This window comes from Etheostoma spectabile, unplaced genomic scaffold (assembly GCF_008692095.1).
Source record: "Etheostoma spectabile isolate EspeVRDwgs_2016 unplaced genomic scaffold, UIUC_Espe_1.0 scaffold00007357, whole genome shotgun sequence".
Taxonomy (NCBI): Eukaryota; Metazoa; Chordata; class Actinopteri; order Perciformes; family Percidae; genus Etheostoma; species Etheostoma spectabile.
In genome coordinates this window covers 16042-29052 of record NW_022603482.1, presented here as the reverse complement: position 1 = coordinate 29052, position 13011 = coordinate 16042, and the positions used below count along the sequence as shown (strand labels likewise).

Here is a 13011-nt window from a genome sequence, read left to right as displayed (position 1 = left end):
ATGACTGGGAAGACAACATGAAAGGCCAGAAACCGTTGGTCATGTGCAGAGCCATCTATTGTGGGAAGGAAGGAGTTGCCGCTGCCGCGCTGTTGACACACTTTGGAAACCAGTGGTATACTTTATGGGACTCTGCTGTTCCTCATGTCACGTTAGCAGTAGGGTTTGGCCAGGAGGCTCGGAGCCTAGGCCCTATGGTTAAGAGGGCCCTGGGTTACACCTGGGACTACACTTCGGTCCCAGGCCTTTTCAAAGCCAAAGAGGAAGACCAAATGTGGTGTTTCAAGGCCCCAAAACAACGGATCGCACCCAGCCAGAGGTGTTGCCCCTCCCCCGTGAGCAGGGACTCCCGTGCACAGACCATCCCAGTGCGGCCTCCGCTCTCTCTTCCTTGCCTCCCCACCTGTTCACCACAAGTCCGTATGACGCTGGCCTCATTGACACTGCGCCTGTAGTTGTCAACATCAAACCCCACTTTCAAACAGTTTTGTATAGACCCCAATACAGGCTGACTTCAGAGCAGATACAAGGCATCTCCCCCACTATTGACGGTTTGCTGGAGGCAGGCGTCATTTATCCCACCAATTCCCTCTGGAACACTCCCATCCTCCCAGTTCCAAAGGCGGGGGGTAAGGGCTGGCGTATGGTCCAAGACTTTCGTCCAATCAATGACATTACAGTACCAGCTGTCCACCCGGTACCAGACCCCCATGTGTCACTGATGTCTCTCAGCCCAGTATACACTCACTTCTCTGTCATTGACTTGGCCAATGCCTTTTTCTGTGTGCCACTCCACCAGGACTCTCAACAATATTTTGCCTTCACCTTCAATGCACAACAGTACACCTATACCAGATTGCCACAGGGGTACAGAGACTCTCCTGGGCTGTTTAATCGAGTCCTCAAGACGCATCTCCTAGAACTACAGCTGCCAACGACTGTTGTTCTCATTCAATACGTGGACGACCTCTTGCTGGCCGCTTCTGACTCAGTAACCTGTGTCGAATACACCGTCCGCCTGTTGCATTTCCTGGCAGGCAAAGGCTACAAAGTCAAACGAGACAAAATCCAGGTGGCACGCCGGCAGGTCCTCTTCTTGGGAAGAGACATCTCCTCTGGAGGCCTAGGTGTCTCACCTGCGCATCGTCAAGCCATCCTGCACCACCCCCTCCCGTTGACAGTCTCTGACATGTTGTCGTTCCTGGGGTTGACCGGATACAGCAGATCTCACATACCAGACTACACCAATCGCACCGCCCCACTGCGCGCCCTGGTAGCAGAAGCTGGTCACAGAAACCTACAAGCACTGCTTTCTTGGACAATGGATGCTGAGACTGCATTTTCTGACCTAAAACAGGCACTCTCGCAGGCTGCCATCCTCACCTCACCAGACTATACCCTCCCTTTTCATATGGATGTTTCTGAAAAACACGGCTTTCTCAACGCCGTTCTTTTTCAGAAAAAAGGGGGAGAGAGACACGTGTTGATGTACCACTCATCAAGACTGGACACGGTGGAAAAAGGACAAACATCATGTGCAAGATATGTGGCTGCACTGGCAAAGGCTATTGACAAGACTGCTCATGTAGTAATGTGTCACCCATTGATGATACATACGTCACATGGTGTTACAGCCTTTCTCACAAGTAAAGAATTCTCATACAGCGCAGCCAGACGGACAAAATTGCAAGCCACATGCACACAACCGCATATCAGTTACACCACAGAAGGCATCAACATGGCAGACACCATAACAGCCACAGGACACCCGCATGTGTGTGAGGAACAAGCAGCAGTGGAAAGTAAAGTCCGAGATGACTTGCAAAATGAACCCATCATGGACGCAGACATGTGGCTGTACACAGATGGATGCTGTTATCGAACAGAGGAAGGCACAAATCGGGCATCCTATGCAGTGGTGCAGCAACTTCCAGACGGGAACCACGTCGAGTTGGAATCAGGAGTAATACCACAGCCAGCGTCCGCACAAAGAGCAGAGATCATGGCCCTCACAGCCGCATTAAGACTGAGCAAAGACAGAACTGTAAATATATTCACTGACTCAGCATATGCACATGGAACTGCCCACCTGGATGCTATAATGTGGAAAAGAAGAGGATTCTTGACTTCATCGGGGGCACCAATTAAACACCAAAAGGAAGTAATGGACTTGGTGGAGGCAATGGAATTACCCCAAAAACTGGCAATAATGAAGTGCAAGGGACATGATAGTAGCCAGGGGCGAGTAAGCGCTGGAAATGAAGCAGCAGACGGAGCAGCAAAAAGGGCTGGGGGATATACATCAAAACAGATGGTGACGGTAGTAGAACCAAGGCAACAAGTTACTCCGCTCACGCCCAAGGACATTGAAGAAATGCAGACAAAGGCAGGAGCCTATGAGTGGAATCAATGGAAGAGACATGGGGCCACCAAAGATCAACAAGGGCTGTGGCGTTCTCACCAAGGAAAGTTGGCGGCCTCAGCTGAAATGTGTAGACTGTTGTTGCCAGAGGCGCATAGACCCACACACGAAAGCCGAAAACAGACTTTGGAAAACATTTCTCAGCTGTGGTGGCACCCCAATATGAGAGATATGGTCACACACTTTTGCCAGGAGTGCAATGTATGTGGCGATTTTAACCCGCGAAAACCATTCACCACATTACAAGGAGCGTTCCCGGTCCCGTCAGCATGTTTCCAAGACATCAGCATAGACTACACAGACATGGGGGCAGAGAACGTAGTACAAGGAAAAAGGTATTTGTTGGTAATGGTAGACAGATTTTCCAGATGGGTAGAAGCAATTCCTACCAGACATGAAGATGCCAAAACAGTCGTGAAGTGGCTCAAGACTGAGCTCATACCAAGGTACGGAGTACCCAGGCAGATCAGGTCCGACAATGGGACACATTTCAACAACAAGCTGCTGCAGGAGGTGGAACTTGCATTAGGGATCACACATTCATTTGGTTCGGTATATCATCCACAGTCCCAGGGACTGGTGGAAAGAGCAAACCAGACGTTGAAGGCTAAGATAGCCAAAGTGTGTGCAGACAGTAAGTTGAAGTGGGTAGATGCTCTGCCCCTGGCCCTCATGGCTATGAGGTCCGCAAAAGGGGGAGAAACACATCTTTCCCCGCATGAGATACTGACAGGAAGAAAGATGCCTGGGCCACCCAATGATGGAGGTCATATGCCCTCATTGGATGTGCAACAGGTAGAAATGTCAGATTACATGAAAAAGCTAACATCTCTGGTTTCAGCCCTCTCTACCCAGGTGCAGGTGGCGTACCAGAGACCAGAGGAGGAACGCCCACTACCGGTTAAGGTAGGCGACTGGGTCAGGGTTAAGGTTCACAAACGAAAGTGGACTAACCCCAGGTGGACTGGGCCGTACGAAGTGGAGGAGGTTACTTCACACTCGGTCCAGGTAAAAGGCAAAAAGGGGGCCCCTTGGCATCACCTGACACATTGTGCCCCAGCCGCTCCTCCAGAACGCTCATTGGCGGAAATTAGGCAATCTGTTAAAAATGTATAATTGGAAGCGCTGTTTTGGGGGCCCAATGGGCCCCCAACATAGACCACCAACGTGGAAAGAAATGGGATTTGGGAGAAGGGTAACTGTGGGAGCAGTGATCTTAATAATAATAGGTGGGGCATGTTTAGTTTGGGGCTTGGAAGAGTTAGACAGATTGGCAGAAAAGGTCAACAAGACACAAGGGCCCCTTATCCCGATTCAGAATCCCCCCTTGAACAGAACCAAACGACAGACTCGGACTCGAACTACACCTAGCCCCAGACCACGATGCGGAGCCCGGTTAGTGTTAGAATATATTGAAGGAACGACCACTGCATTCACTTTTGACTTGTGTCAGGCCATAGACTGCGGGGGACGGAATAGTTCATACCGAGGGAAAGATGTATATCTTTGTGACGGGGGCAGAATGGCGGCGTGTGAAAAAGACAACAACAGAGGGGAAGTATATGACTTGTGTGACAGCTGGAATAGAGTAGGGTGGACTACAGGAAATTGGGCTCCAAAAGCAAGATGGTGGTTGGATGACAAATATGACTGGAACATATTGACCATACAAAGAGACTACAGTACAAGTCAGAATCCCTTGACTTTGTCCATAAATAAAGCATATCAAAGCAGAAAGGGAAATAAGGTATGGATGTTTGCAATAGGAGTTTATCAGTCAGGAGACGATCAACTGACTCCCCTCCAGATTGAGATAGTACCTCCTCCACCCGAGACAAATTCCACAGATCTTCCCAATAAGATAGACCGAGCGCCCCTCAGGGATAGAGATGTAATAATACAAGATTTTTCCAGAATGAATCCAGAAGACTTGTTAGAGTTAGCCTCAGGAGCAGGAAATGACAATTTGTGGGTAAAATGGCTTATACAAAATGCAAAAGACCAATACATGGGGGGATGTGTCGCATGTGCAGCGGCACGGCCCTCTATGTTCACCAACCCAGCTCCCCTCTATCCAGACACAGACCCACTAGGATATGAATGCATGCTAAATATAACTCGAACCAAGGTGCCGACTCCTAATTGCAGTGCGCTAGGTACGGTTTTTCCACCAGGATTTGAAAAACCTGGGTATTTCACTGCTCTAAAGGGGGAAGGTGCAAGATATCACTGCTATAATTTCACAGGCCAGGTTAAGCCCACTGTAAAGTTAGGAAAGATTCCCCCGGATTGGTGTAACATAACGACTCAAGAGCAAGGACAGATAGGACCCCAAGCTAGAATTGGATTGTTTTATTACTGTGGAGGCCTGCGCATCTATTCACAGATAAAGTTTCCAAACAGAACACACGGAGTATGTGCCATGATCCGGCTAGCCATGCCCATTTCCCTAGTGGGCAACAAGATACAGTACACACCCCATAGGACAGTGCAACTCACCATTAGGAGGCGAAGACATGTGCTAGCTGCAGGAGCTTACAAACCAAAATTTGATCCATTCCTAGGAACCCCCACTTATATGGATAGTATTGGAGTCCCCAGAGGTGTCCCAAATGAATATAAGATAGCAGATCAAATTGCCGCTGGGTTTGAAAATTTCCCAATTTTCTCAGCCTTATTTCCAGTAACTCCAAACAAAAATGTTGACCGTATAAATTTTGTCCATTATAATGTGTTGCGTTTGAGTAATGCCACTAGGGATGCAATCGAGGGACTGGCAGAGCAGATGGCTCCTACATCATTGATGGCGCTGCAGAACCGGATGGCCCTGGACATGTTGCTGGCCGAGAAGGGAGGTGTCTGTTCCATGTTCGGAGAGATGTGCTGTACGGTCATTCCTAACAACACTGCCCCAGACGGGAAGGTCACCAGGGCTTTGAACCAACTTCGAGCCCTTTCCCAGGAGATGCATGACGCCTCAGGTGTATCAAATCCATTGGAGGGGTGGATGATAACCATGTTTGGCAAATGGAAGAATCTTATCACTGCTTGTTTGACATCTATTGCTGTTTTTCTCGCTATTCTAGTTACCTGTGGGTGTTGCTGTGTGCCCTGCCTGCGGACCATGATATCCCGGCTCATCACCACTGCCTTGTCCAAAGAAAAAGCGCCGCCTCCCTACTCCGCTGGGATGCTGCCATTACTCACCATGCCTGAGGACGGGGAGGACGTTGAGGCACTGCAGTTAGTGTAAAATGTGTTCGCACCTAGTAGGTGCGAAAAGGGGGAATTTGTGGTAAAATAATACAATGGCTGAGGTGGTGATGAGCAGGGCATCCAGGAACAGCCACGTAAAAGCTGGCTTAAAGTATAAATTGTATTAACCAAAGAGTGTGTGTGTATGTGTGACATATTAAACATTATGCTTTGCAGCTGGGGTACAGCGAGGAAGGAGAAAACAGGGAAGGCTGTCTTAGTAGAGGATGTGGTGAGGACAAGGACACTGAAGTTCAAGGACGGTCTGATAACTCAGAGAACAGGACGTGCAGACTGAGAAGGGAGTGAGCACAGCTGTCTTGTTAGGAAACTCAACTGAGGATAACTGAGTAAAAACAGATAGGCAAGAAGGAAGAGGCAGAATAGGAGTGTGCCCTAGCAACAATATAGCTGACCAATCAGGCTCCACAAGGAGAACCTTTAAACATGAGCACAAACATTGTCTAAGTGCCTTTTTGGGGAACCTCTGTACTAGACAAGTTTCCAATTAGGACCGAGCTCGTTTAAAAGCCCGGAAAGCATTTTTGTCTGTCTGCATTGAATAAATGTGCTTGTGTGAAATTAATAATTGGGTTAGAGTCATTCTGCTACATAGGAAACTCAAACAATTCTCCAACAAGGGCAGGTCAGTTTCTTGTCCACATACAAACTGTGATAAAGTATTCTCTGTGGTGTCTACATTTTCATCACATTTGTCAAGGATGCACAAAAAAAGTGCAGTAGGATGTGTTGCAAGCCATCCGACGTCAGAAAGAGGAGCAGAAATTAAGGCAGAGCGTGTCAGTGAGCAGGTCGCAGGCGTGAGTGAACAGACAGAAGTCACGGGCAGGCAGTAATCACTTGTAATAGATCTAAAAGATTTAGAGGAAAATGGTGTGACCTTGTCTGATGGAAAAGTGCACAAAGGCACACTGTGTGCCATTGCTGGTGATAACCTGGGATCACACAATATCGGTGGTTTCAATGAAAATTTTAGCAGGAGTATTTACTTCTGCAGATTCTGTGATATTGATCATAAGACATTTCTTACTTGCCCCTTGGCAAAGACCTCAGCCAGGACAGTTGAATCGTACAATGGCCATGTGCAGCAAAATGTTGCAACAAACTCAGATTCATCTGCCGGCATTAAATTTGATTCAAAATTTAATGAACTATCTTTCTTTCATGTATGCAAACCTGGGCTACCTCCTTGCATAGGCCATGATCTTTTTGAAGGTGTTGTATCATACGATCTGGCCTTGTACATCAGACACCTCATTACAGAGCAGAAGCAATTTACTTACATTGAACTAAACCGCCGCATTAATCACTTCCGTTACCTTGGCAGTGACGCCAACAATAAACCGAGTGATGTCAATCCTGGAAGTGAGAAACTAAGTGGACATGCAGTGCAGAATTGGTGTCTTCTTAGACTTCTGCCAGTCTTGATTGGGGACAAGATTTTCAATCCGATGAACAACAATATTTGGCAACTGGTGCTGCAACTCAGACACATTGTTGAACTGATCTGTGCTCCAAAGATAACCACTGGTCAGATAGTATATTTGAAAGTTCTGACAGATGAGTATTTACTAAGCCGAAAAGAAGCTTTTCCAGATAGTCCATTGAAGCCAAAGCACCATTATGTATCACATTACCCAGATCTTACCATCTGTTTTGGGCCTCTCATACGCCTCTGGACGCTTCGATTTGAGAGTAAGCATACCTATTTTAAACAGTGTGCTCGCAAACTACACAACTTCAAAAACTTGCCTTCTATTCTTGCTGAAAGGCATCAGCTTCTGCAAGCATACCATAGTGCTGGGGATATCCTCCCACAATGTGTAGTTGTAGCAGGAGGGACAGATTTCTTTGTACCGGACTACAACGACAGGATACAAAAGGCAGTTGCTCATTTCAGTTTTCTGCCAAGCAACACTGTTGCTGCTCATGAAGTTACCGTAAAGGGTACATGCTATAAAAAGAACATGTGTGTTGTGTTAGAGGAAGACAATGAAGGACTAGTCTTTGGCAGGATTAAGTTGATTCTAACTCAAAATGCTTCTGTGGTCTTCTTTGTCACAGAAAAATGCAGATCTGTTTGTCTAGTTGATCAAGGGGTTCATTGCCTTACAACTGATGCACAGTATGTTTGCACTGAGCATGACAAATTACTGGACTACTATCCTCTGCCAGAGTATGATATGCAGGGTTTATCAGTAATAGCAATTCACCACTCTTTCCCGTCCCTATAGGATGTTGGACCCTAGTGCTCTGATCAGAGAGTCCATCCTCTGCACTCTTCCCAGCATCGCTCCAGAGTCACTACAAAATGTGATTGAGAAGCTTATGCAGCAAGGAGTGGACAGCAGAGAAGACTTGCAGTATGTGAGAGAGCAGGACATGGAAGAGTTCATCCGGCCAATTCAGTGCAGAAAACTGCTGGAAGCCTGGAAGCCCAAAGGTAATCTAACCTTTTGAGTGTATTTGCAAGCTATATTGTATGAGTTATAAAATTGTATTTATCTTAATGAGAGAAGACGATAGATAATAAACTAATAGAAGTTAAGACAAGAGAAGATAAATAAAATGTGACGATAAAAGAAGAGAAGACAATAATAAAAAAGTACAATAATATAATTTAGAAGATAAAAGTAGATACTGTACAATGACAAAAGAAGATTAGAGAAAATAAATAAATGTGTATCATATTTCTATTAACATATTAAAGAAATGTAAGTCTCAGTAAATATGTACAGGTATTAAATTATGGTGTTTTGTCAACACACTTAGCAAGTTTTACCCATTCACAGGTGGCTTCTAAAATTTATAGTAACATGATTGATCTTAATTCAGCAATTATATACAAAACTACAAATATCTATAAATTTGTGAGTGAGGGGTATCATTCTGACTCTACAACATACTATCTTAAAATTGAAAAATGTTGTCATTGCAGAGCCAGAGAACAGCTGTGACCTTCGCAGGCAGATGTCTGCATGCAGCCCATTGATGGAGACCTCTTCATTATCAAGTAGCCCCATGTCCTCTCCTCCAATGTCTCCACCTCACCTGAGAGTAGGAAACTGGCCTGACACTTTTGAAATTAAGTGGGACACAATGCCACTTGCCCTGCGTACAGCCATTCAGAATGGAAAGAGGCCTCTGCCGGGGGACAGGCGACAGTTTATTCGAATACTTGTTGATGACATGAGAAAGTTTGAAGTGAATCCAAGCAGAGCCCAATGTCTGCTGATTGCAAAGGCCATAGTGAGACAGTATCCACAGTCGTTTGCAGATACAATGGATGATGGAAGAACAACAATAGGAGCAGGATATGAATCAATTTTATCTCAAATGAAAGTACGCGTAGAGCATTTAAACAGAAACAACACCCTGGCTCGGCGGAGAAAATCTAAGGCAGTGACTGCGGAAACACCACAACGACAACCTGCAGACAGTTATGGCTGCATACGATGGAACCCTGAACTTCCACCTGAGGAGACATCAGAAGCTTTGGAAGAGATGAGACAAAGGATGACGGAGATCTTTTCACAAGAAGGTTTGTCAGGAGTGGAAAGGGCAGAAGTGATAAACTTTATGGAGACAACGTACTACCTGCAGCGTCAAATGATAAATGCCATTCCAGGGCCAGCATTTGAAGACTTGAAGCAGCAATGGCCCTACTTGTTTGTGCCAAGATGCATGTGTTCTCATTTTGAACTGCTGACTGATGTTCCAATTGTACGAAAAATCGAGGCCTTTGTTGAAGAGCATGGCAAAATCCTCACTGAATTCTTCAAACAAAACACAAACAATGAAGACGTTAAAGCTGTTCTCTACAGAGCTGGCTGCAGTGTGACAGCTCCCAACATCATCCAGCTGGTGATGGCGCATTTCAAAGAACCACTGGACGCCCTCATCATCGAAGCTGATGTAAGTATAAATCTGACAATGTCAGTTTGATTTTAGAACAATTATTAAAGCAGAGAAATACATACATAAAGTACATACACGATCCTCCTTTCCTCCCACAATATCTTTCCCTATGTTATAATTTAAATGTTTAATTTCTATCAAAATGTTACTATAAGGTAATTATTGCATTTTTGTTATGTTTTTTCTTTGCAGGTGTCTTCCACTCCAGCCATGATCCAGACTGTCCAGCTGCCTGAAAGCCCGAGACTAATAGTACTCGGTACGTTGTTTGAATAGCAGTCTACTTTGCATTACCTTTTTGAGCTCATTATTATCATATTTTTTATATAACAGTCAATACTACAGAGCATTAACAAAAATATGTTGGTTGTTATGACCTAACACACCGTGGGCTACGGGGGAAATACACTGACGGAAAGTCATCAGGCTTTGTATTAGTTGGGTAAAGCCAAAATGCCATAGAAAAAAATAATTTTTAGTTTTATATTTGTAAAACAATGTATAATTCTACCATAGCCATAAATATGAAGACATTTCCATACGTGATTAAAAAAAATAAACTTATGAATCTAAGCTTATTTTGTTTGGTTTTGACATGCAGTATTTGTCACACACAAGTTGTAATGAAATTACTGAAGCAATTTTTTTCCCAACCCTATGTAAATAAATTCAAATCAAATGAATTTATGTACAGTGAAATCATATTGTTACCAACTCTATTAACTATTCCTATTTCTTTTAGGTCCAACTTTGCTGACTGATCAGCGGGGGTGTGTGAGCGTGGAGGGCCAGGTTGTCAGTGAGGGGGGGTCCTTTGTGCTGGGGCTTGCTGTTCTACTGTCAACATACTACAACTTTAACCTGCAGTACCAGGACCAGGCTGCATGCTCGTTGGAGTTCATTCAGAGGTAGGAGATTTTCCACACAGACTGTATTATGCACCGGGATTGACTTTTTATTGATTAAGTGCTCCAAGATTTGAATTTCAGTAGCTAAAGCTTCTGATGTGCTACAAGCATATACATTGACTTAAATAAAAATACTTAGGGGTTTGAAGAAATTTCGCGAAAACCCCGCCTATTGTCACTTGTCACGCTGTAGCGGCAGCCCCATAACTACCCACCGTCAAGCATCATTACTTTTTGTGACATTTCAAAATAAAAGAATATTTCCCTCATTAAAGTTTTCTAAAATAATACTGTAACAACACAGCTCCAATGTTCATGAAATGTTACCAACAAATGCAGAAGGAATAAATTGAACTTAGTTGTATTATGCTGTAAAATATCTTTTCCAGAAATAATTTCTGGACATTTCTAAATTATTGGTAACTGTATTGTTTATTTCCTTTGGAATGTGTACTTCTCCATTGGCATAAATATTATACAGTTTTTAATCTTGTTTAGTAGCTTAATACTGCTTGTATAAGAAAAATACAAATTAAGCTGTAGTGACTTTAACACTAAAAGAGTATATCTTCTCCAAAATGAACCATTTCTTCATTAACCTTTGTGTTGTTCCATTGTCATTTAGGATCTGCATGGGGATTAATCCTGAGAGAGGATCAAAGGCACACAGTGGACCAACCCCCAGCAGAAAAACTGGAAAGATGGTCCAGAAGAAACCTTCCACAGTGAACCCACATGTCTGCACCCTGATAAGGAAGCTCAATGACTTCAAGTGGGACTTTGTTTGAGTTTCTTTTGTATTGTTTTGTTTAGCTGCAGTTATTATTTATTGATAATCATTTAACAATATCTGCAGATAAAAGGCCAATACTGCTAGTTTTTGTGTTTAGTTTAGTTCTTGCGGCTGTACTGTTTGGCCCCATTCAAGTGCATTGACGTTTGATAAATTGTTGATATAATGATTACTGCATGACTGAGCCAAGCAGTTAAAAGATGAGTTCCTACATTTTTGATTGATTATAAAATAAATAATTAATTAGATTTTGAATCTTGCTTTTTCATTGTTATTTAGGACAAATTATTTATTGCAGTGTTCCCTGAGGTATATTTAAAAATGCGGAATTTCTTCTTCTGGATCAGTATACTGAGATTGCCAGTATATTACTGTAAATTCAAATAATACAGTTAGTAACTGTATACCCGTTTACAGTAAAATACCTTAATTATAAAATACAGTATGCTTACTGTAAATTAACAGTAGTTTACTGGCGAAGCTGCTGCCAGTATATTACTGTAAATTCAAATAATACAGTAAGTAACTGTATACCCGTTTACAGTAAAATACCTTAATTATAAAATACAGTATGCTTATTGTAAATTAACTAGTTTACTGGCGAAGCTGCTGCCAGTATATTACTGTAAATTTACGGTGAAAAGTTTTACAGTGCAGCGGTGAAAGATCGCTAAAGACTTGGTTTTCCTACATTCCTAACAGTCCAAGCTATTAGAATATCCAAGCCTTGTAATCCATAATTATCTGGTCCCCTCACAATCTTGTAGTTTCTGGCCAAGTTTCGACGTTCAGAAATCTAGATCATGCATCATTTCTCGGTTTTGATCGCGTGTATCTTTTTCCGTGTGCGCGCTACATTCTCACTCGGCACACCTTCGGAATCTGTGGGTTGTGCAGTTTCCAATGAACTTTGTTCTCAGCCAATAGCATCAGTATTTCTCAAGATACTCCCAAGGTAAGCCAATCAAATCCCACAGTCACCATTGGGCCCACGTGGGAAAAACTGACAGCATTTCCCACCAGTCAGAGAAAAAGGTAATAAAACTGGCATTCCTGTGTAGCCAATAGGAAGACGAGTTGAATGATATCAAACATGGCCAAAAAAAACTATCCCTGGGATGGTCTCCAGCCCTTTCATTGCAAAAATAAGGCCGTCTTATGGCATTTCACCATTTCATCAAATTATGATTACTTATTCCTATAAATCTATGTATGTACTTCTTTAAGGCATGTGTGTGAGTGATGTGGATGTGTTTTTGTATTTCAGAAGTTATGTATTTAGCACTTTTTGGGCTTTTTTAGAAATAAGAAATGAGATAAACGCACAGACATATCTGTAGAAATACATTCATATAAAATCCATTTTATAAGTAATTTTCTTCTGGATTTTTTCTGTTCTAAGTTGAGACATGTGGCTAGGGTACTATTTTAATATATAGCACCTGTAATATGCTTACAGTAGTGCTTTTTATTAATTTTTCAGATGATTTACTTGGACGGAAGTAGAAATTCTGTGTTCTAACCTGTGTAGCTCTGTGTCAGTAAGGCCTAGTGTCACAATGCCACTAGAAACAACAAATTGAGAGTGTTAGCTTCACAATGACCTCAGGGTCATCACAGAGGGCCAAAGCATGTGGAAACTGCAGCACTTTTTAGGGGGTAAAAATTTAGGCGAGAAAATCATATATTTTCCA

General features: G+C 43.3%; 1 protein-coding gene across 1 annotated transcript; it reads left to right on the top strand.

Annotated features, from left to right (window-relative positions):
- Window positions 1-7835: 7835 nt before the first annotated feature.
- On the top strand, window positions 7836-11514 carry LOC116678425 (uncharacterized). Its single transcript, XM_032508355.1, has 5 exons — window positions 7836-8141; window positions 8637-9613; window positions 9809-9875; window positions 10359-10524; window positions 11150-11514. Exons 1-5 carry the CDS (start codon window positions 7934-7936, stop codon window positions 11310-11312), a joined length of 1581 nt encoding a protein of 526 aa, XP_032364246.1. The 5' UTR covers window positions 7836-7933; the 3' UTR covers window positions 11313-11514.
- Window positions 11515-13011: the final 1497 nt, after the last annotated feature.

Bases quoted from the DNA above. Each gene is read 5' to 3' on its own strand.
- LOC116678425 (XM_032508355.1), top strand. From the start codon at position 7,934: ATGTTGGACCCTAGTGCTCTGATCAGAGAGTCCATCCTCTGCACTCTT. The intron at 8,142-8,636 runs GTAATCTAACCT...TTGTCATTGCAG, and splicing joins GGAAGCCTGGAAGCCCAAAG to AGCCAGAGAACAGCTGTGAC. The intron at 10,525-11,149 runs GTAGGAGATTTT...ATTGTCATTTAG, and splicing joins TCGTTGGAGTTCATTCAGAG to GATCTGCATGGGGATTAATC.